General features: G+C 36.9%; 1 protein-coding gene across 1 annotated transcript in view; it reads right to left on the reverse strand.

Moving 5' to 3' along the window:
- Positions 1-671: 671 nt before the first annotated feature.
- SACS (sacsin molecular chaperone) overlaps positions 672-25,248 on the reverse strand; it is a 28,697-nt gene continuing 4,120 nt past the window's right edge. The window contains exons 3-7 of the mRNA XM_059493681.1: positions 23,857-23,968; positions 22,611-22,757; positions 19,863-21,345; positions 16,859-16,950; positions 672-13,806 (exon numbers count right to left, since the gene is read on the reverse strand). Of these exons, the coding sequence (XP_059349664.1) occupies positions 2,246-13,806; positions 16,859-16,950; positions 19,863-21,345; positions 22,611-22,757; positions 23,857-23,872 (13,299 nt within the window). The 5' untranslated portion in view covers positions 23,873-23,968 and the 3' untranslated portion in view covers positions 672-2,245. The remainder of the gene's footprint in view (positions 13,807-16,858; positions 16,951-19,862; positions 21,346-22,610; positions 22,758-23,856; positions 23,969-25,248) is intronic.

The raw sequence follows: 25,248 nt of genomic DNA on the forward strand, positions 1-25,248 counted from the left end.
CATTTTCTTTCTCAGTGTCAGCACTCAACAGAATATACAAACTAACCAAAATTAAAGTTAGAATATTTTAGTGATTCTGCACAGACATGTTAACAGTTTGTAATACTAATACTGGTAAGGCAACATAAGTTGCTTATAAAACACAGTTATACACTTAGAAGATTTTCTTCCTCAAGAGCTCACGTAAAAACAGGGAAGTGTTCATGGTGCTCCTGTCACACTTTTGCATGCTTCCATGAGACCTTATGTTTTAGCTCCATTTGAAATGAAAAGCATGAGAACTGTTTCCTTTTCAAGTATTTTAGTCTTCAGTCTTACCCTGAAGACTATTCATCTGACTTAATGCACAAAGCAAGAACCACAAAGAAATCTATTTTAAAAACATAGGGAATTAACTAAACTGATTTATTTCATGGCACACCAGGATTTGTGTTTTACTCACATGCTATTTATTGCAAAAAAAACCCCAGCAAATGTACAATTTGGTTGAGAAAACTGCAAACATTTGTCATTGAAAAAAAAAGGCAAGTTTCCTTTTCAACAGTATTTCAATATTTGTACAATTATTTAGAATTAATCAAAAAAAGATTGTATATTTACCCATATAAAAGCTTCAAATAATAGGTAAAGTTAGCTTACATTATAAAATCAAAACACATCGGACTGAAATATATGTTTGCATTTTTCTTTATTAAATTTATGGCACTTAATTTAATAGCAGAAATAATAATAATAGGGCTCCACAATCAGAAGCAGTATTGTTTTCCAACTGTCACATTTCTTCAAGAACAAAGCCTTTATAATTTACTCAAAACTGAGGCAGACCTCATTGTGATTTTTTTGTTTTTGTATTACAACACTATCACAGCTATATCAGCTGTATCAGCAAGCTTACTGTTGTTTATTTTCCTTTGTAGTCTGTAGGTTAAATTGCAGTTTCACTGTGCTGTCAAGTAGACAAGTGTGACAGCATGCCACTGGAAAATGTTTGACATTTATGTTTAATGTGGCTGATCCAGCAAAAAAAAATCCTTTCATTTAGCATTATCCTTCCATTTTTTATTTTTAAATTTTTTTTTACAAAAAGCTAATGTTGAACATACTGCATGACATTACCAAAAGTATTACAAACTATAAAAGAAAGAGTGTGAACTAATAATCAGATTTCTCAAGGGCTGTAGTGAATAACAAAATAAAACCAGCATTACATTGCAGCACCTTTAAACATGTAACAAAAAACAGTGCTCTGTGTACACCAAAAATGAGTTTCTGAATTGTACTATTACCAATGTTTGTGGAAAAATATATATATATGTACACACACAAAGGCACACACAGAGGGGGAAAAAAAGGAACTCAAGCATTTAGGCATCTGAAAACTGAGTTTTGGTGTTCCAAAAAAACAATAAAACACCATATAATAATGTTCACAGATTTTATATCATCCACATGTTTTTTCATTAAACAAAAGATGACAGGCTCTAAAAAAAGTAAATTAAATACTTAATTATTTTATAATAAAGTAAATGCAATCAATGCATGACATGATGTGGCATGTTAAATTTAGTATCATTATTCAGCATTAAAATAACTGTACCAATTTACATGTACTAAACTATCCTTTAAATGTTTACAGTGTGATGCTGCAGCAAATTTATAATCAGATCCAGCTGATAAGAGTATTACTATGAGTGACATGAATGTCCACAGAACACAAAAGAATACAGATATGCTTTGGAGTAACATCTCCAAAGTTATTTTAACTTCCACCCCCTTTCCCATTTCATTGTATGTCCAGTCTTAGGATTAGTACATTGAAAACTGACATTATCCTTTCAGAAACATTACATTAAATGAAATAAATCTAATAAGGAGTTATAATTACAGGCTTTATCTAACAGAAAGCTAAGCTTTGGTTATGTAAAGTGCAGTTCAATAATATGCCAATTAATCACAATGTTGTGCATACATCTAATTTTTGCAGCTCAATTTCCTTGCAAATTCTAAAAAATATTCAGGTTTTACAGTTTGCTTAACAGCAGGCTCAGTTAGGAAAAAAAATCTCATTTAAGTAAATTTCAGTTCTAGGTACCTCGGTACAATCCACCTTTGTGCATGACACTTCTAAACTGCTTGGCACCATGCAACCTCTTGGATGTTCCATAATCTGCACAATTGCATTTGTATGCCACCACTTGAAACACCTAATTCTTGATAAAACAGTTCTGTAACCTATTCAAATAATTTATATTTTTTGTTGTATGAAGTTTTCAAGTTTTATTATGATGCAAGCAGTACATTCCATCACTCTCATAGCAACTTCTGAAGTAAACCTATCATTGGGAATCTGTGGAAAAGGAAGTAAGTCAGGATATCTCGTTTTTAAGCTATCTACTCCATAAGCCTCCAACGTCTGAACGTCATTTGAAAGTCCTTCAAGTTGCTGACTGTACTCCTCTATTTTCTGTGCAAGGGCTGCTGGTTTTATGTCTTTGTCTGACTTGCCCTTCACAGCGTAGTCAGCTGCAATCAAGGCCAGTTTAGTAGAAAGGTAGCACTTAAAGCACACCCATTCATTGGCATTTTTATGAAGGTCGTTTCGTGCGGCTGAGAAGTTGGCTCGGGCCTGCCTAAGCCATCGACGCGCCTCCACAGGATTGCCAACGGACCTGAACGTAGGGGGGACGAAAAAGCGCTGGGAGTAGGAGGGCCCTGTGGAGGAGGGACACTTTTCTTTATACTGCTGCCTTTCAGATTTGTGGCTTGTTGCTTCCTGATTCCAGGAAGTGTAAAATCTCTGAAATGAAAATTTATCTGACTGAAATCGAGAAGCAGAAGATGAAAATGGTCTCCTTGAGGCTCTGTCCATGTTTTGATCCATAAAAGCCTGTTTTTCCATCCTGTTAATCTCATTCTGCAAATGTTTGAAAACCTCATTAGCTATATCAAGATTCTCTGCATTTTTATCTGGGTGCCATTTAAGATACAGCCTCCTAATAATCTTTTTTCTTTCTGATTCTGGAAGCTTCCAAGCCTGTTCAATCACAGATGTCACTTCTCTTAATATTTCTGGCAACGAGTTTGACTTTATCTTTTTTGGAGAGTGGTGTTTTGAGGACATTGTTTTGTGCCCCTCTCTACCAGTGAAGATAGGTGGAATTGCCCTCGGTCCATGTGCTGGAAATTCTGTAGGACTGGTTGGGGTAGAAGGTGTGCTATCCCTGCCTTGAGAGCTTTCCTCTGGTCTGGAAAATTTGTACAAGTCAAGAGAGCTCACTATTTTATATTCACTATATCCAATATCAATCTGGTAAATCTTCCCTAGAAAACTGGGGCTTTCATCATCTTCTCTTTCTACTTCTTGCACAATGATTGCATAGGTGTAAGTAGGTTGATATGATCCATATATATCACCACCTTCAGAATCAACAAGGTAACCAACATATTCACCAGGATAAAATACATTCATTGGATCCATTAGAAGTGTATAGTGAATTTCAGCTGGTATAGGAGTGCCAGGTGTTGGTAGTTCAAGTTTTGATGGCTCAGAAGAGTCATACTTCACTCCTAAGCTGTCAAGCTTCTCACTGATCCGATAAATATCGTTACAACCCAGCATGGCAATTAAATATGAGGTATCAGAAATCAGGTTGTCAGTTGCAGATTTTAAGGTCATGGCTAATGCTAAGAGGAAATTTATGTCCTTGCTGTCAGAATGCTGTATGTAAAGCAATATTACTGCATTTCCATATCTCTTCAAGAAAGCAAATGTTTCACTTTTGCTGTGAGGAATAGGAGCAAACCCTTTAACTCTTAATGTTGTTTGCAACTTCTCGAAACAGGAAACTTTTAAACCTTCTCGCAAAGCTTTGCAAAGTCTTACTGCTTTTTCTTCATTAGCCAGGAAAGCATTGTCATTTTCATGCTTCATAATCCTAATGAGTCCTGTGATGAACTGCTCTGAAGACAACAGTAACTGTAACCTTCCCTGCAAAGAACATAACGCTCCAAACTGACAAATTTTGGGAGACTCCTCATCTAACTGTTCTTCAAGTATACTGCTAAGTAAGCGAGGCCTCAGCTTCTGAGGGAATAACATTATCAATTTAGTGTGAAAGCCATGGTCTTTGCCTAAGTAACACTGGCTGAGATCAACAAGCATCTGCACACCAATGTTACCTTGGATTCTACTTTTGTAGTGGGGTGCATCATCAAAAACTAAGATACTAGACTTTACCAACCTACCATCTTGACTGGGAAGGTAAAGGGCAAAATCTCGCATATTCTCAAGGTCATTCCTCACCTTTACAGAATCATTCTGAAGACTTTTGAACAGGCCTGAAACTACTCTTTTAACTGTGCGCATTTCATTGGGATCCAATTGCTTTCCTTCTGAGCTCTTATATATGCGACCTAGAACTTCAACATACTGCTTTGTTGAAATAATGTCTTCAGTGCCCAAATGTTTAAATAACTGATGGAAAGTACCAAGTTCTAAAGGAAGTTTGTAAAGATAAGGTTTAAAATCAGATTCATACTCAAGGTTTATTACCACTTCCTCAGGCTTAAGGAGCTTCCAACCTTCTTCCACCATTACAAAAGAAACTCCTCGAAGCTGAAAGCGGAATTCCCTCTTCTCTGTGCTGAGAAACTCATAAATGCTTCTTAGGACCTTGGCCCTAGTTTTCACCATGTCCTCATCCAAAGTTGTTATATTGCATATGTTCCTGCAGTTATTGATAACTTTGTCCAGAGGAGGGTCCAAATTAACATTCAGCATGGCTAAAACTTGCTCAAGCTGTTCTTGCGCACCAAGACTACTCCCCTCTTGCTCTTTGATGCTTAAAGGTGTTGCTTTCTCAGGAAGAATAGGACATGATGTCCACAGCAACTGCAACACATCGGTCTGCTTGAATTTAGGGTTCACCTGTGCCCCATTGAATCGTATAAGAGGAAGAGTTCCATTAACTTCTTGATACTGAGGATGAAATCTCACAAATTCTGCTGGAGCTCGCTCAGGACACAGAAAAGGAATTAAAGACAATTCTTTAAGAAAATTTCCTGAAAAAAGGTCAGCTCTTTCTTGAAATATATGATGGAGGAGAACGTCGACAGTATTCTGTAGTGTTTCTTTAGACCAGTTTTCTGTATTTGCTCGCATGCTGATTTCCTTAGCAAACTGCAGTAACTGCTGCTGTGAAATGATGAATTTCAATCCGATATGTCGCAGAAAAGTTACCCATGATGGAAGGAACGCCGCTTGATTTTTTGGTTTTGTAAGTTGCTCTAGCTTCTTAAAAAAATCTTGAGGTATAAAGAATTTTTCAGGCAGCATAACTTCAAAGACTTTTACAGTCCTGTCATAAAAGAACTTTGCAGGTTTTAACCTATTGCTTGCATCATGAATGATCAAAATGTTTTCAAGCTTTTCAAACAGCTGTTCTTTCATTTCTGAAGTTTCTTCAATGCTAGTTAGCCTATTCTTTAAGTAGATCAAATGTTCTAATTTTGCATCGTAAGACAGACTTTCAATTTTTGGCAAAAGATGTTTCAAGTACACTTCAAGATCATCCACAGAGACACAGCCAAGCATAGTATACAAATCTTTCAAATGAACTTTCTCCTCAAGAAAAGCCGATGAAGTTGACTGTGTCCATCTGTCTACTTCTACTGATGGGATGCTTTTTGTGAGGACATAGCACGTGCCGTATTTTGCAATGCTGATGTATCGGCCACTGATTGATTTGTAACACGGAAGAGACTTTAAAATTTTAATGTCATCCTGAGATGTCAAATGACATAGGTTGCAATTGAAGTACATTAGGAGAGCCTCAAAGTCACTTTCTGCTAACTTTTCAGTTTTAAACGTTGATGTTTGTACCATATATTGTATGGCTTTCAGAATGCTGGAGGGATTATCTATGTTTGCTGTACGCCCCGACAACAAAGGCACTAAAGCACTGTCTTTGGAGCAGATTTTGTTCAATGCCAGCTGAATGCAGCCCGTTTTCATTAAAGCATGGAAGACTTTATCACTCTGAGCATTTGGAAAGACAGCTATGTGCATGATGCTGAGTGGCAGCAAGACATCACACTCTGGCACAACCAGATGATTGGCTGAGACAGTAAACTTTATACCTGGCAGCAACGTCCAGTCCTTCAAAGTTTCAATAACACCATCAAATTTTGCTTGTGTATCTTCTTGCTCTTCCTTAATATTTAGAGATTCACTGATAAAATGCCAAGCACTTTTAAGCCAAGATTCACTTGCAAAGTTTTCCTTCCATTTCATACAATTTTTAGTTTTATACTCTCTAGGCAGCACAGATGATAACAATTCAGCAAAACTTTTGATATCAAAGACTTTTGCTACTTCACTGCTGAGCAGAATATTGTTGTATCTCAAATACAATGTGTTCATAAAGAGATCCTTCCGTGATGGAATCAATTCATGGTATGTTGTCAAGAATTTTGGTCGCTTTGAATCAAAAACTTGCAAAACATTGTCCAGAGTAATGAGGAGTGGCAAACCCTCAATTTGGATTTCATTTTCTTCTGCATCTTTGAAACAGTAGTCAACCAGGAGTTTGAGGCTATGGAACAGCTTCAAATTTGTCTGCTGAAGACGACAGGGTAACTTTCCAATGTGGCAGTTGGAGTCTGGAAAAGAAAATGTCATCAAAAACAATCGGACATCAGCAGGTGTCACATAGGTGACAGGAATATCTGCATCTACCAAACAGTGATAGAGATTTGCAGTCTCATCACAGTTGTACACCAAATTAAATCCAATTTCTAAGAGTAAATGCTTTAGTCTATAAACATTTTCAGCCACTGTCTTCCGTGTTGTGATGTTGTATTCTGTGTTTTTGAGGTGCTGCAATTCATCTTGTAGCAAATTGTCAAAGAATGGTCTGCCTTTGTTCACAGTAGACATGTTAACCCATGTGATGATAACAGCAGAATGCAAATCAGAACCATCAACATTTGGAGCTCTCATAACAGGTAAAAGACGCTTCAAATCTTCATAAATGCAACTGTAAACTGCTTTCACTAAGCAATACCAGTCTGGTTGAATATCAAGTCTATTAACTGGAAAAAAGGATAAAAACTTTTTTAAAGTGTCTTTCACAGCATGAATAGGTGTGTTTTGCAGCACTGATACTGTAGGGTCAGTGCCTGGAAAATACCTCTTCTTCAGCTGAATCAGCAGTTCAACATAGGCTGGTGCTATCAGCGCTGTCATTAGACTACTATTCCAGTCACTTCTTACTCCAACACCGTTATCATCACGCCACAGATTTCTTCTTGCAGAGTCCAGAGCAAAGTGTCCATTCACATGGAAAGGTAATCCAGTTTCTAATGATAAGGGTAGGAAACAGAATGCTCTGTGGGGCTTTTTGTAATTGTGAGTAATGCAAGCTGCTACTCCACCACGAGGGAAAAGAGTAATGTCCTCATTCTTGTGGGCTGAGACCACACTTTTGGATACCTTTTCCATGGCAGAAAAGCCTGACCTGTTACAAATTAACCAAGTGGTGAGATTTCCTTCAGAGTCTTCAGTATCCATTGTGTACGTAATCTGCTGTACAGGTATTTCACTTAGCTGCTTCTTTTTAGTTACACTGTCGATCACAGATGCATGGAATTGCTTTCGTTTCAGTCTGTCTCCATCAGTGATTTTGCCTTGTACAGAATACAGGACATTCAGTGCTCCTGTTGTTTTTTCTATCTCACAAATAGAAATTTTTTCCATATGGTTCAAAAACATTAGGAGTTCTGCTCCATCTGTACGCAGCTTATCCAAAAGATTTTGGACCATTCTATCTGAGCACGGAACCGACGAAATTTCTGATACTTTCGCCATTTCTCCATTTCGAAGAGGAAACCTAAACATTGTACAATTGTCCAGTTTAAAGTGATTTCCTAAGTAGAGATCCAGTACATCTGAGAACTGTGTTCTGAAATCTGCATCTAGATCTCTAAACATGCGGCCAGGACTTGTTGATGTTGAACCTGGTGCATATCTCGCGTGAGGGTCAAAGATGCAAAGTATATCGTTGCCAGACAGGAAAGAAGGGCAATCCGTAATGTGATAAACAGAATTGAAACCTATACCATATTGTCCAGTTTTACAGGGATTCCCTACTTTTGTACCTTTTCCAAGGTTCTGGATTCCCCGAATATCATCTTCTGTAAAAGGCTGATTGTTGTAAACACACAGTGCTGGTCCTTGAAGTGGTGCCCATTTCTCATCAAATATTCTATCGGCTGGATGCTGTCTAGGATCAAACACAAAACAGATCTCTGTAGCTTTTGCATCATCTGCATTCTGAAGGAGCTCTTTCAGCATTTCTTTTTCTGAAGGGTAAGCATTCAGAATGCTTTTAATTCTACTAGTCAATTTTTCTTTTTGGCCAAATTCTGTTCCAAGGGTAGTAAAACAGATATTTGATGCATATCTCTCTAAAGCTTTATGGCGTTTTGGTATTGCTCCAAGCTTCACTGCAACTTCTCTTGGAATATCGCCATGACAATATTTAACAGTTGTGTCTTTAACTTTTATCCACGGACAGTCATTGTAACACAAAGATTTTGCAGGCAGAAGTGCAAGACGAGTATCTGGCAACAATATCTCACCATACTTTTTCTCACAAAATTCCTGTTTCTTCTCTCTAATGAGGCCCCATATTCCTTCACTAATTATTCTCCTGCAGAGCTGAAAGCTGTCTTCTGTTAGTTGTTTGGTCCCTCTCTCCTGATTTATTGATTCCAGAACTGCAGCAAAGTCTTCAACTGTGAAAGCCTGTCTTACACCCACACTTTCAAACAGCTCACGGAAACTATTTTTGTATTTGTTAGGCAATTGATAGAGATAGGGTGCTGCCTCAAAATTCAAATGAAAAGATACTTTTGATGGATCAGCATACACATTCTCAACCAAAATAAAACTACAGTTTGTTAGCTGTTCAATTATCATGGCTTTTGTTGATTCACTCTCTAACATCGCTTCATGCAGGTATTTGTAACAAGCATTAGTGATGTTTTCTTGATACAACGTGATTCCATCAAATGACTTTGCAACTTCTTCTAACTGATTTATGACTAAATTAACAGCTGGTTTCTTAAGTAAACCCAAAAATTCTTTGACAGCTAATGACAAAGTACCACAACCTTTAAAAGAGTGAGAATTTTCATTAAGAATTGGTTGTATGAGGCAAACTATATCTTGATGATCAGCAGTGAAAAGATCATTTGCTGAAAACATCTCTTCAGGCTGAAAATCACTGCCTTTCCAGTGCAGTGAGAAGCCTGCTGGTTTGCTAAGGAAAGGAAGGAAAGGAATGTTTTGACATTTTGCAGCAAATTCTTTAGCTCTAGGATCTCTAGATTTTAATTTTTCATCAATAAGACTCAATATAATGCTGCTTCTAAGACATGCTGAAGCATGATCAGTCTTGTTAATTTCAGCTACTGACTCTGCACGTTCTATCAGATCTTCCCATAAGATATCATCTTTAGCCATTCCCAACTGCACAAGTTTAACCAAAATAACAGGGTTAAGATAATCCTGAGTGGTACCATAAGGAAATCTTCCATCCTCAGCATCATACAACTTTGCAACTCTTCCTTCAGGATGGATCAGTCTTGATGGTGTAACTAATGAATGTCCCTCCAATGAACAGGGAATACATGGAGTAGCACGAAGAATTCCTGAGAACTCCTCAAGTTTTTCATTGAGAACATAACGCATCAGAGGATCACGTAGCTCTGGATCAATCTCCTGAATGTTAGGGAAAAATACCTCAGAAAAGAACTGTTTCTCAGAGAAAGTGTTCTCCAATAATATGTATTTGCATCCCGCTTCTTCAAATCCTGTCTTTACCCAGGATGGAAGATCTACAGCACACAGATTTTTGGAGCCAGTTTTTTTAAGGTACTTCAGAAAGATCTTGAAGGCTGACGGCCCAACGTCTGGCCGTTTCAGTATGGAGTCATCTAAAAACCTTACATTCTTCATGGAAACCCAAGACGAACCATCAGAAAACACTTTGATCCCTTCTTTGCTTTTCATATGAGCTATGTCCTCATAGAACCCTTGACAAATAACAGAAAAATCATCGTGAACTGAATCAGGATCTGGCCACACTGCACAGTAACTGTAGTCAACTAGCTCACCATTGATTGCCATGTCACGTAAAACACAAAGAGCTTCTATGTAGGCTTTTACAATAACATGCCTCATGAATACTGTATTCCATCTTCCTTTTGTGTCCGTTTTCCAGATCTCTTTCCGATTTGAAGTAACTGCAAAGCAGCCATTTATGTGGAGAGGTAAGCCTGTTTTTATTCGCAGAGGTAAATAGCAGAATACTTCGCCTATGTTGTTGCAATTAGGTTTCACAATCCATTTTTGATCCTTGGTTTCAGACAGCAATACTCCTACACCACCACAGGGAACTAGGCCTAGTCTTCGTCCACTTTCATGCAAAGAAAATTTCAAAGCATCTCCAACATCCATGCAAGAACATATAAGCCATGTTGTTGAATCTACTGTTTTCTGTGGCAATTCATCACCTGATCTTTTTGTCTGTCCTGATTTAGCCATTTCAAAGAAAGTAGCTGGATCTTCTTCAGTACCTCTGAAAAGTGGAGACTGTAAATCAGCAATCCGCCTGAACACATGGTGAAATTCCTCTACCACTATCTGCAGGATACATGATGACTTTGGTGTTTCAGTGGGAAGCTTTTTAGTACTGCTGCTGCACACCTTCATGAGTTTAGCTGCTTCCTTTAAAACACTTACATTTGGTGCTCTCAAGGCTTTGGAAGAACACAGATTTTTTCTGATAGTAACAACATCTTGTGCCACGCCGGGATCATCTGCTTCAATTTTCAAGTATTTCAAAACCATTGAATTTACACTCTGAGCAAATATTATCAGTCTGTGACCGCAAACGCTAAATTCATCCACAAGAGAGTAAATGTCTGCTGTATTGTAGGATGCACTGCTGACTTCACTCACTTTAGCTTCCTGTTGAGTCCTAAAGGACAGCCTGAAAAGTGTTCCTTTGTAGCTATAGGGAGATTCTACTGTCAGTGGTAGCTGGCAACCAAAAACTCCTATAAATGGCTTAAATTGATTTGGAAATTTTCGCAGTCTCTTCTGTTGCTTACTCCAGTTGATTTTGATGCCAGGGTTAGATTTATCTCTGATATGCTTACTTATGTGGTTGACATTTGGATCAAACATAATCATGAATTCCCGGCTCAAAATAATAGGAACATCAGTGATATGATAAACAGAATTGAATCCCAGTCCAAATTTTCCTACTTTGTCAACTTCACTCCTTTTTAGAGACTCTCCTAATCGAGTTATATTTAGGAAATCAGAGTCAGAAAACTCAGAGTTATTAAATGACCACAAAGCTGGACCATGACATGCTGCCATTCCTGGATCCAAAAGGTTCTCTCTTATATCCATATTTCTTCTCATGTCAATCAGGAAATTACATTCCGTTGCATTAGCATCGTCAGCATTTTGAAGAAGCTCCTTAAAGATATCTGAAATGGAAGGGTATTCTTCCAATATGTTTTTAATTCTCACAGTCAGAGGCTCTCTTTGCCCAGATTGCTCAAACCCCATATTTTCTGGATTAATCAGTCTTGTGCTAAGGCATGGGACATTTAACCACTCAGCGGTTTTCATTGGTATGTCTTCGTGCACCAAAATTATGGGTTCAACAGAGTCCTCAAGCAGATCGTTTAAGTCATCAACTTTGATGTCACAGTAACAGCACTCGTGAATTGGCTTCATTGCAAGTTTGTAAGGAAGTTTGCCACTGTACAGGGGCATGGGCGTATGCAGACTCGCGGGGATCTGATTGCTGTACAGCCATCTTATGATGCTCAACATAATGTGAAGGCTTTGCTTACTCTCTTGTTCCGAGAGAGACTGCTCACTCTTCAGATATATTTTCTGAATGACCATAGAAACATGGTCTGGCGTTAACTCCTCAATTGAACCACAAGATTTAAACAACTGGTGAAACTTTGCCATAGTTTTTGGAACATAATGTAGATAAGGCTGGAGATCAAGATCAGGAACTGATTTTATAACTGCTTGTGTGAGGGAACAAAATGTTTTACCTGTCCAAACCCAGGGAAATTTCAGGGCTTTAAAAGCTTCTTTCCCTTCTTCTAGATGATCATGCATAAATCCATAAATCTCAAGCAAGATATGCTGAAATTGATAGTAGTCCTCATCACTGAAGGTTTTAGAACTATGCCAATCAACTACCACCTTGAAATGTTTCAAGACTGCTTTTATGCTGGGCTTGGTGGGGATGCCAAGTGCTTTCTCTATATCCAACAGTACATTTTCCACAAGAGGAACTGAGGAACCAACTAAAATTGCATGTGATATATCACACATTTCTGGTGGTGAACACAGATTACATTGATCTCCTTTCCAAACCAAGGACCCTGGATAATTTGGAGGCCTTTCTTTACTTGCAGGAATCCATTTTATCTTTTTCATTGCAGCTTTTGTTTCAGATGATTGAAGCAGCATATGGTTTTTGTTCAAAATTGTTAAGAGAGTTCTAGCTTTTCTTAACAGCAAATCATGGTTGGTGTTAGAGTCAGCATGCAAACTTTCAATTTTTTTTGCCACTCTCAAGATATCATTTTCATCAAGACTGCCTTCATTTTTTAAGCCTATTTGTCTCAGTGAATGAAGAATATCTGAGGATGTAAAAATAACAGGGGGGAAGCAACTTTCCTCCTCAGCATAAAACAAATGTTGCAGGAGTTCTACCTCAGGATCAAAGAGTTTGTTTGCTGACATTATCTTTTCCGGTGAGATCCGAATAAACTTTAGTGGTGTCAGCCAATCTATCACATCTGTATTCTCATTTTTCAGAAAAGTCAAATTTTCAAGAACCCATTGCATGATCTGTGCTGTTTCATCATATGAATAAAAATCACTCCTTATGTCTTCTATAACAAACTTCAAGCAGTCTGTGCTCTTCAGCTGTTCTGTTTTCATCAAATTAGCTAAGCGAATAGTTGCTTCATCACTGCTGTCAATTATTGGAACAGAAAACCTTAGACCAGGAGGAATTTTGGCAGTGTGGTGTAAAACCTTACTACCTTTTAGCCCAGTAAAAACAGGGACACTTTCATCAGATGATTTTTCAATTTTTTTAAATATTAGCAATTCCTGAATAATTCTCTTCTCTTTTTCATTTGCATCTGTTAAACTAGCTAAGAATGCCCTAAGAGCATCTTTATGTGTCGGTGGGAATGATGCAACCTGATTGCATAGTTTCTGTAAGGACATTTTTTCCATTATTTGTAAAACAGCACTTGGCAATGGTGGATGCACATACTTCTTTATAAGTGGATGTTGGATAGAAATATCCAGTTTCTTAAGTACAACTCCACCAATTTTCTGAATAATATCAGCTAAATATTCTGGGAGCTGAGTGTCAGATTCGTCTTCCAGAATGATGGGTGATGGATTCCTAAGTCTAACCAGTTCCACCGATGTTTGATTTTCCTCCAGCAGCGTCTTGGGGATAAGTGGCATTTCATCAAACACACTCAAGTCATCAGAAAAATGTATGTATAGATTCTTCCAGACCATCTTCAGCCAGGAAACTGATGGGTGCTTTTTTTCTTCCAAGCCTGGATACCACTGTACAACCACATCTCTCCCAGGCCACACGCTGTTCATAATTTCTTTAATGAGCCGGGCAAACCTTTCTGGGTTCAGGAGCTGCAGCTGAGTGCATGGCCTCCCTGAAATTACAGCAAAAGGGAAAAGCTGTGAAAATCACAGAGCAGAGTTACTTAGCAAATGGCTTCAGGTGACAAAGAAAAAAGAAAACAAGGAAAAAAAGTCCAATCCGTACCCTGTATTTTGTAGAAAAAAAAAAAGTTTGTTAACCAGGACTGCAAATACCAGCTTCCTTTACTTTCAGGAGTTAATCAAAAGAAAATACATTCCATATTAGTATGAAAATATAAACAATTTGAAAATTATCAGTATGTTATTATATTTGTTAGTTTAACACAAACATTCTCAGGCATATGTAGCAACTAGAGATTTAGAATTGAACTACAAACTTTTTTTTTTAGTTAGTTCTTTACCCAACTTATTTGCCTAGTGGTAAATAAAAATCTAATCCTTTATTTGTCTATAACTGGAAATGTTAAATAGATTTGAAAGATTATTTATTAGATATAGAAAAGTGATTCAGGTGCAGCTGCTCTTATAACTAAAACTGACTATAAATTAGACTCAGGTAGGAATTGCTGAAACTTAGTCTATATGTTTTTATTCTTATTACTGATGTTCTGACTAAAAGAAATATGTCTTTACACTCATGTCTTAATTGTCATTAGGAAAGTTTATACTTAAAAACTACAGAACTTCTGGGAGTAAAACAGCACAGAATAAAAAAATATCACTACCTCCCAACCCATCAGAAATAATGACAGAAGTGAAATGATGACAGAAGTGAAATAATGACAGAAGTGAAATAATGACAGAAGTGAAAGCAAGACATCTATCTGAATTTCGGATCTTTCATCACACATCTAGTTAACATTACTATCTTCTTGAAGGCAACAGTCCAAATAAAAATTGAGAGCAGTTATAGACATCCTTCAGAAAAAAAATCTTTTTTCTTTCACTTAATGCCTACAGAGCTACAGAATGATAGCTCTATTGAACACAAAAACAGGTAAACACATCAGCCCTGTAAAAGTGAGGAAAACTTGCGGAAAGGGTCCATGGAAGATAAGAATCTACTTAAAAGCTCAACTTAAACCCCATTGTTTTAATTTGAGAAGTTAAAAATACGGGTTTTAAAACTATACAGGTAATCCTCCTCTTTCTAGGAAGACTAGAAATTTTCCTGCATGTAAAATTATTAAATATATATAAATAAACCAACAAAGATATTGATAATTTCCATGTAACATAATCACAAGGTTTTCTTCATCAATATGCATTTTCCCCTCAACTGTATTTAGAAATATTTTTCTAATTATGTTAGGTTGTTATGTCTTGGCAGCACTATTCGGCAAGTTTTTTTACAAGAAAGCTGGGGCAATGAGAAAAGCTAATCACCAAATTCACACAAATATCAAGCTTCAGTCCAAACCAGTACATCTTCAATTGATAACCATACCTGAAAATCCCCAGAGAAGCTGTTGGGCTAGAATGTAATCAAATCCATTTTTAGAAAACATCCTGTGAACTACATATTAAGACACTAAGTATAGAAACATTTACTAACTAGACAAATACAGTTCACATTTTAGGAGAGTAAAAGTCAGATCTGTTCGCCTTTGAACAACACAATAAAAACAATTGCATCCCATCTCAAAGAAATATTATAAAAAGTTTCTATTTCTACAATTGTAGCAGAAATCTCTCTGATGTAATTTCTACAGCTATATAAATACAATTTTTGACAGATTAAGATTTCTAAACCTGTCAAAACCCTCTCTAATACTTATTATTTATAGTTACATACAAATTTTATGGTAGTGCAGTTGTACAATTATGCAGAATCATTGAGTGAATAATAATTTAGGAGGAGGGAGAATGAAAAGTAGGACACCTGAACCTTGTAAAGGATTATCTAATAGTATTTAATAATTCTGAGAACATTTAGAAGAATATTTGCCATATTTATTTACAAAAATATGTTCTTCTAATGAATGGGAGGCATACTACCAAAAACAAGTCCCTAGAAAAATATCATCCAAATTGACAGAATAAAAGAGAGACTTAAATGCAATAAAAAGCAAGACTTAAATGTGAGCCAGAATTTCCTCAGTAACTAAAAGGAGTAGAAATACGTGATTTGAGTTCTGAGACCAAGCCTGCAAGGGAAAGAATGTCCTAGAACTCAGCAAAGGACTGGTTTAATAACATACAGGGGTTTTTCTGTTTCTGTCACCTCTGTGTTTTCTGTTTAAGATGTATTCAAACACATACTGTATTTTTATTTTGGTTGTTTTGCTCTGTTTTTTAATTTAAGCCTGCTTTTAAACTGCTTTGTCACATTCACTCAGAGGAAATTGTCTAGGAAAGTACATTTCAAAAATCAGCTCAAGGTTTCATCACACAGAACAGGTATTTTTCAATACTAACATTGCTGTCTTACATGAAACCTTCATCCATCTAACTCACTGTGGTTGTCTGGATACCTATATATATCCATTCCTTAAAAGGTACTATAAACAGTAGCTCCTTTTGGTTCTATACTAGATCACAAACATTCCCTGTACTTTACATCCTGTTTAAAAATAGCACAAAGGGAAATTAACAGTAGAGAAAAAAAATTAAGCATATTCTAGTGCATTAACAGACACAGCATCCATCATGTAATATGGTATGAGGCTAGATGCTTAAACTGATTTAACCTGGTTTAAAACAAATGTATTGAAGTGATCACCTGCAATTGTGAGTTAAAAGATGATCCACAGTACTATAACCATGACACAGCTATTGCATATGCAAATACTATAAATATAAAACAGAATTAAGACTGTCTTAGGTGGAAGAATACTATTTGAATAAAAATCTTCATCCTTGAATATATTTTACTAAATTTTATCAGAAATTTTCTTCCTTTGCCTTTTTGTTCATTTATAGTTTTCATTTGTGTCATTTCAATTCCAAAAAGTCTATCACATCTTAATGGGTTTTTTTTTTTTAGATTACTGTCTTGTTTGTGGGAACTCAACTTCCAGAGACATTACTTTAAACTTGGGGTTAGAGCTAGTCTGTTTGAGCCATTAGAAGTTCTGTAAGAAAATACAAAAGACACATTACCTCGGCTTTTGGCAGCTTCTTTCAAAGCAGCAAGGACCTCAGGCTTCAGGTCATCAGAGAGTAACCTTCCCTCCAGGCCAGGAAAGAGTGATCTAGCACACCATGAAAAAAGAGAAAAAGAATAAAGAAAAGGCCCCCCACACTTAAGCAAAGCCTCATTTATTTGTGTTACTGTACAGACATCATCAGCTTGGTAACCATCATGGCAGAACAGAGTAGCATGCAAAGCAATCGTGCATAGGCAGATTAGGGCTTTCAATGGGTATTTTCTGACAAATAAAAAAGTTGTACATTTAGATGCAGAGACTAGTAAGAAAGTACTTTTTCCAACTACTTTTCAAAGCAAGTCTAAGGAAGTTTTCTTTGATAGAAAAACTGGGATTAAAAAACTACTTTTACCTATTCGTAATCTAACAAAAAAAAATAGCACCTACCATTCTATGTCTCTTAGAATTCTGCTTGAAAAGTTTACATAAACTACAACACATAATTCTAGAATGTCACACAGACCTGTGGATTTGAAAAGATCTGCAGATTTGAAAAGATCTGCAGTCAATACTTAAAATTATTGTGCCAAGAGTCAGTCCCATCTTCCCCATCTCTTACTTTGGCACTTTAAATCAGCTTTCAGGGCTTTGGTCTTTGTGAAATCAAAAATAAATATCCAGTTTAGTTCTGATTGCAGGTGTGTTCATTAGACATAAACAAACACAGAATCTTGTTCTTCCACAGTTAGCAGAAAGAAAATTTCAAAGAGCTCATTCTACCTTCTTAGCAGGCTCCAAATTTGAATAAGAACTAATCTCCTGAACTGAAAGGGTTTTGAAACATCTAACATACATAATTTATCATACTTAAAACATTAGAATTAAAGATACTTGATGTAGGCAAGAATAGAGGCAAAGAAAGCTTTACTATTTGAGACTCCTGTTTCATCACCACTAGCAAGGAGCTTTACGCCTGCTATGCTTTTGTATCAGTTTCACAAGGCTAATCAAACCAGGTCCATTACCAATGGAGCATGAACTGAATAAGAAATACTGGTATCCTTAAGTTTCAAAAAAATTATCTTATGACTAGTCTGAAGCAGGGCTCTGATTTGTTATTCTCATCATAGGAATGTTTTCTGTATTAATATACTGACTGAGCTTCTGGAAGGATTAACAAACTGAAAGAACAACAAAAGATAAATAATCTCACAGTAGATGCTAAAAACCTTTTTTTTTTTTTTTAGAAAAAGACTAGAATCATAGGCCCCAAGTAGCTTTAATCCCTTTATAAATAACCTGAATCGTTTAGAACAAGAAAAGATTACGGGTCTTTGTATATGGGTTTAAATTTATGGAGCTCCTGGAGTGGGTCCAGCATAGGGCTACAAAGATGATCAAGGCATTGGAGTCTCTCTCTTATGAGGAAAGGCTGAGGGAGCTGGGCCTCATGAGCCTCAAGAGGAGACAGCTGAGAGAGGACCTCACCCACGTCTGTATGTATCTGAAGGGAGGGTGTCCTGAGGGTGGAGCCAGGCTCTTTTTTGTGGTGCAAGGATTCAGGCAATAGGAAAAGAGGCAATGGGCAGAAACTGATGCACAGGAAGTTCCAGCTGAGTATGAGGAAGAACTTTGCACTGTGCAACAAACTAGTACTGGAATGAGTACTGATTGCCCAGAGAGGCTGTGGAGCCTTCCTCACTGGAGATACTCAGGAACCATCTGGACACAACCCTGTGCCATGTGCTCTGGGATGGCCCTGCTTGAGCTGGGAGGTTGGACCAGATAATCCCCCGAGGTCCCTTCCAACCTGACCCATTCTGTGATTCTGTTTAGAATATAGCAAAAATAGAATAGCAGCAGGCTTGAAGATATGCAAATTGTTTTCAAGAAAGATGAGAAGAAAAGTTACTTGTATCCAACTACTTTTCTTTAAGATTGGCTGTCTAAATGTATAGTCAAAACACAATTTACATAAGGACTTCACTTGAAGCACTTTTTACCTTAATAATACCTATATGGGCACACTCCAACCCACCTCCTCTTCCCTTTTAAACAGTCCATAGAGCAGTAAAAGCAACAAAACATATGCCAAGTGTCACATTGTCTCAAGTTGAGGGTCTGGACATGAATGGAATTCTGAGGCAAAAGAGAAGGAGGGCTCGATGTTATCATACATAGGGGTAGCACTTTGTAAGAGGAAACACCTGGTGTGTCTGAGTGACTTCAAGGTTATGTCTTTAGACATTGTGTGCAGAATGGTTCAGATTTAACAAGTATTTAATACATGCATAATCCAGTACAGACATGAAAAGCAGTAGTCATGCTTTCTCCCCAGTGACCCCAAGCTTGTTCATTCCAGCTAGCCTGCCCTTTGCTATCCCCTCCCCAGTGTCAGTGCAAGCTCTGTTGGCTGAAGAAATGAGAAACAAACTGGAATGCAGCTGGGAAATAAGCAAGGAAAAAAAAACTAATTGGAGAGGGACTGGAGAGAGCAAAGGGAGAGCAGATGCAAAACACAGCTCATCATAGTATCTGCTTATTTCCTGAAACCAGTTTTTAGTACTACCTCACTGAAATGAAGTGTTGTGATAAAAAATAAAAGCCAGATATAATCTCAATGCTTAAGTTTAATAAAAGCCCTTAGCATTATCTAATTTAATGAACTTCCTGGTATGCATGTTGCTAATCTCCTCATATTTGTAATTCTAAAAAGAAAATGAACTGGAATTGTACCCTGAGGTATTCTCTTAAAGCGTAGATCACGCAATTCTTTTATAAAGGGTTAATGGCAAATGGGTGTCAAACTTTTCAAATGAGGCGTATGTACACAGATATATACATATATACAGAAAATTGAGTTCTATCTCTGCCTTATTTCATCACAATACAGGCTGCTGCATACCTTGTTTGTTGACAAGCAAAGGAGTCTGAAGCTCTGTTTTAACATAAAAATTTAAAAAAAAGAAAAAACCTGGCAAAAACCCTCCCCACAGTATTACAAATATTAAGCATACCTGGGATATTCTTCTGAGGTTATGTAAACTATATCCTGTTCTGCCACGGATGAGGAAAAAGGAATAAAATTCCCATTCTGTAAAGGCAAAAGCTCCAATCCAATCAGTTCACTGTAGACTCCATCAGAAAGCACAAATTCTAAAAGATGAAGCTTTTCTTCAGCAGGTCCACTGTGCCCAGATTTCCTTAGCACTTGCCGCACTACAGCAGGAGTCACTTTTTTCACAGCTTTAGCAGCAGAAAGAGTAAGATGCACTGCACTAGCAATATTTGCTGGTACCTTAGCAATCTGCTTCCCTGAATTCTGGAGGTAGTTGAGAACAGACTGCGTGTACTCCAAACTCTCATCCATTTCAGAAAAGTGCACCTGTTCCACCTTTATCCACTGATTACTCACTGAGTAAATAACTGTATGCTGGAGCAGGTCTTTAAAGAGAGGTACTACTATTGGTTTCCAGGGCACCCTGATTTTATTCTCATCAGGCCATAACCTATAAATTCTTTCAGGTGACAATGGAAAATCTGAATTCTTCTCAGTCTCCATTCGTTTGATAGCTTCCAAAATAAGGGTTGTATATGCCTTAGGCACTATATTTACCACAAGAAGGTCATTCCACAAAGCTGCTGGATCTCTCCACTGATCCAACTCTCGCCATTTGATACTCCTCCTGTTGTCTGTGAGACCAAAGAAACCACTAACATGAACTGGAAGTCCAGTTTTGCTTTCTTCACCGGGAGGCAAAGGCAGAAAACAAAATGCTCTTCCTGAAAAGTCTGCTACAGCTCCATTTTCCTCCTCGTTAGTTGCTAAAGACATGGCTATTCCAATAGTAGGAACAAATTTCAAGTCATCAGCTAAAGAATCCAGTTCTGTGCACATTCCTCGACCACCCACACAATTACACACTAACCAAGATGTTTTCTGTGCGTCCTTAACACTCTCATCTTCTACAACTATATTTACATGGTATGTCACACATGTTATGCTATTGCTTGGAACTCCCTTACAATACTGATTTATTGCAGTTCCCAGGATTTTGATAGAATTGGGTCTTTCATGTTTCAAGGCCTTGTTCTCACTGGCAGTTACTCTAAAAACCAGCCTCTCTGTCCCATCAGCTTCCCGCACGTGCAATGAAACATCCTGAACACTCTTCAGGAAAAGCAATACTGTGTCTGCATCTGCTCTGAAGGATTCAAACAGCTCCAAGACCTTCTGTTTGTCATAAACATTGCTGCTCAGTTGGGAAGGCTGCAGACGAAGTGGGAAACGAAAAAATGTACCAGGAAAGTTTCCATTCTTAAAGGTTTCCTTAGTGCTGCCAAATACACCAATGAAAGGTGCAAACTGGTCTGTAAGTTCATTTATTTCCTTGCTATCTTCTTTTAGATTCCAACACTGGCCTGACTCATGAGGTCCAAAGAGGGTTTGATGGGGATCAAGCATTCCAATCTGGTCACCACTGAAGATGCTAGGGACATCTGTAGCCATAAAAACCAACAATTACTAATAAATCTAAAACAACATACTTTAAAAATACAGTGTTGAGGAAAAAATTTTTAAAAGGTAAGAATAAAATATTCTAAAACTGTGATGAATTGAGTACAATCCCCAGGGAATTGGCTAAGTCACCATCCCTGGAGGTACCGACAAGACATGAAGATGTGACCCTTAGGGACATGGCTTAGTGGACTTGGTACCATTAGGCTTACGGTTGGATTCAATGTTCTTAAAGGTCTTTTACAATCTACATGATTCTGTGATTCTGATAACATAATTCAGTGCTTACTAACAGGGAAGAAACAAGCATACACCTATTCTGCAGCTGAATATATAAATAGTCATTCAACCATTTGAATTCTAACCCACAGTGAACAACAGGAAGTTGCTTTCAACTTCCTTCAACTACATACTTTTATGTTTCTACTATTTTCAAGAAAAAAACCCAACTAATTAATTTACTACATGTATGTTCTACTAGATTCATACTTTGCAGATCTTGAAGGCTGGCACACAGTAATGCTATACGTTTAAAAGCAGAAATTCGCAGAATTATCAAACAACAGAATGTATTAATTTTATTCACGCTCAGCTAGGTAAAATATTTTTTGGAAAATATAATGTGTCTTACAAATTCACTTCACAAGGTAAAAATTTTTACCTTTTTTTTTCTCTGCATTGTTATTAGTGTGGAGACTGTAAGCATTATTTATCCTTCTTCTGTACAACAATAAAACATTCTGGGAGAATAACAGATTTCAAGACTGAATATTAAGAGTTTGCAAAACAGTATGTACTATCTCTTTCAAGTGTAAATGTGCATATACCTCTATTACATATCTTTTGTAGCAATAAATAAAAATCACTACTATCCAAAGAACTTGCAGAATTCTTTTGGTCTAGTGAGTAGAACTTTCACACTTCTACTTGGATACCTATCCTGTATTATGAGCCTCTATAAAATGAACAGCATTGTATAATTGAAACACTAATGTAAAGAAATGTTCATTTCAATGTAAAGGACTAAGTACATGATTATGTTAATAGAAATATCTTCAAAAACCTTCAAAATCAAACAGATACCTTATAGGATTAGAGAAAAACAGGAATGTTTCATAAGAAAATCTAGCCATGAAGTAATTTTAAAACACATTATAGAGAAAATATTAAATGTTTATGAATATCTAAAGTAATTTAACTATTTAAAACTTCAACATTTTCTTTTTAAAATAACTACTAAGATTACCTGTTATATGATAAACTGAATTAAAGCCAATTCCAAATCTTCCAACTTTCAGGGGATCATCCTTCTTTCTGCTTCTTGCTATTTCCTGTATACCATGCCAGTCCTCAGGGGTGAAAATTGCATCATTATATGCATAAAACGCTGGCCCTATAATAAACAGGCAAGAGTTAAAAAGATGACAGAAGAAGAAAACTATTTAATGTTTAAAATTTCTAGGAAAGGAACTCACAGACCTGAGAAAGCATTTCTTTGAAGTATATGCATGTGCAAACTTAATGGGAAAGCTATGACTCTAAGCTGACATCAAATTATGCCTGGTAATGAAAAAAAATGCAAAATGCAAAAGCAATGAGATTAATTTACCTCTGTAAATGGTACTTAGATTTATATTCTGATGTGTTATTTAATTCTTACATCCTCATTTTAAAAGAATGATTCTGAAAAATTGGACAAAAAGCAGAAAACAACAAAACTTCTGAAAGTGTCATGTGGCACAATGCTTAAACTCAATCTGTTCAGACTATCAAAAAGATGTTTGAAAAATGCACTAGTCACAGTCTGAAGATACCTCTACTGGAAGGGAATATAAGGCAAGATAAAACAATAACCTGTGTCTAGAAAGTAAGACAAATTCATATTAGAAGACATAATAAGGCTGATTAACAACTGAAAAAAAGCCGGAAGAAAGAAGTAGTGGATCACTGAAACTTCAAATCACAACTGAATGCCTTTCGGGATGACTATGCAAACTAATTTTAAATGTAATATTAATAATAATTAATTAATACATAATTGTCCTTTATCTCACAAAGCCATACTAAATGATGTAAAAAACTAAAGTTTCAAGAAGCTGGATTTGCAATGTACAGACAACATGGAGCAAAGCTGGGTGTACAGTCAAGGGAAAAATGGGATGGGGAAGAAAACTGAACTTCCTGGAGAGTGCTGAAATGTAAAGGGCACAGGTAATTTTTACTTTAAAAACTAGTGTGCTGGCTTGTACTTCATGGTAGCTGGGGGCTGTGTTTGGGATTTGTGCTGGAGACAGTGACAATAACACAGGGCTGTTTTAGTTATCACTGAGCAGGGCTTATGCAGAGCCAAGGCCTTTTCTGCTTCTCATGTGGCCCAAACACTGACTGGGCTGGGGCTGCTAAGGATCTCAGAGGGGGCATAGCCAGGACAGCTAACCCCAAACAACATGCATACTGAAAAATAATGGCCAAATTTAATATAACTTACTTACCCTGATATTGTGCCATGTCCTTTGACCATAACGTTTCTGTTCCATACTGAGTTTCATCATATAGAAACCTAACCTCCGTGGCACCAGCATCTTCTGCATTCTGTATCAGCTCCTGAGGCAGAAAAAATTAAACAAAACAAAGTATAATGCAGTAATACATATTCTAGCAATGGCTTTTAAACTTATACAGTAGAAAATAACAAGTAAATTTCTCAAGTATAACTGTTTTCGTACGATTCAACCAAAATGGCTTTATCCAGTTTATACATGAGAATAGGTTTTCTTATAAACAAATATTCAGACAAATACTATAAAAATGATTTGAATATGGAGCTCAAATATCATAAGAAAGCAGTCATACAAAGTTGAGAAATAAGCTACCAAACTATTACTACTATATTATCCTAAGAATCAGAGCTGTAAAAGTCTCAAAACTAGGCAAATGTGAGAAGAAGAAAAAAGAATTTTATATTTATCAAAGTGTGTTAGATAAGTCCTTTCAAACAGGTGTCCAACAACAGTGAGGCACAAACAGGAAATGCACAGCACTCTTCTTTGCATCAATTGAATTAGGCTGAAGTTTACATTTCACGGTATGAACCAACCATTCCTGGGCCGTGGTGCTCATGCTTCTAACACCCCTGCAGCAAAGGGCTGCAAAACAGTTCTGACCAGTGGCTCCCTAAGTCATGAACCAACAGAGCAGCAGCCCTGTTGAATGAAACCCACAGACTGGAAAGAGGCTTATATTAAGACTGAGTATTTGCTAAATAGTAGTATCAGTGGTGAGAGCTACAGAAAACTCAAATGTCAGTAAAGCAGTTCTGTAAACATGACCATTAATAAAATATGCCTATCCAGTCCTGTTTTCATCAACAGCAGACACGTAAGCATGATTATAAATACCTTGGGGATTACAGCCTCACACAATGGTCTATTTACACTGAATCATCACAGTGTATCAGGGCTCCAGACACATAAACACGTGTGTATGCTTATGTGGGTGTGTGCAAGCTTGGCATAAGCAAGTATTTCAGCTGAATTGAAAAGCAATGTAGATACATCACATGCAATGTATTCACATACTTTAATTTCATTCAGTTATACATAAAAGACTTCATAGCAAGATGAATTTCTACTTAAAAAAATGCATCAACTAGCAATCAGTATTTCAGATTAGGTTGCATTCAAGTATACTGTTGAGACTAAAATAAGCTCACTGTTACCTAATACCTGGTTCCAAAATTATAACCCTTTTATTTTGAAGTTTTTGACAGTATGTTCAGTCTATAATGCATATTATATTGTCACTTCTACATAGTTTTGAAGCATTATGAGATAGCAAGAAATACACCTACAGTTAAGCATAAATAACAGATGTTTAAAGAATCT

This window comes from Ammospiza nelsoni, chromosome 2 (genome assembly GCF_027579445.1).
Source record: "Ammospiza nelsoni isolate bAmmNel1 chromosome 2, bAmmNel1.pri, whole genome shotgun sequence".
NCBI classification, from domain to species: domain Eukaryota; kingdom Metazoa; phylum Chordata; class Aves; order Passeriformes; family Passerellidae; genus Ammospiza; species Ammospiza nelsoni.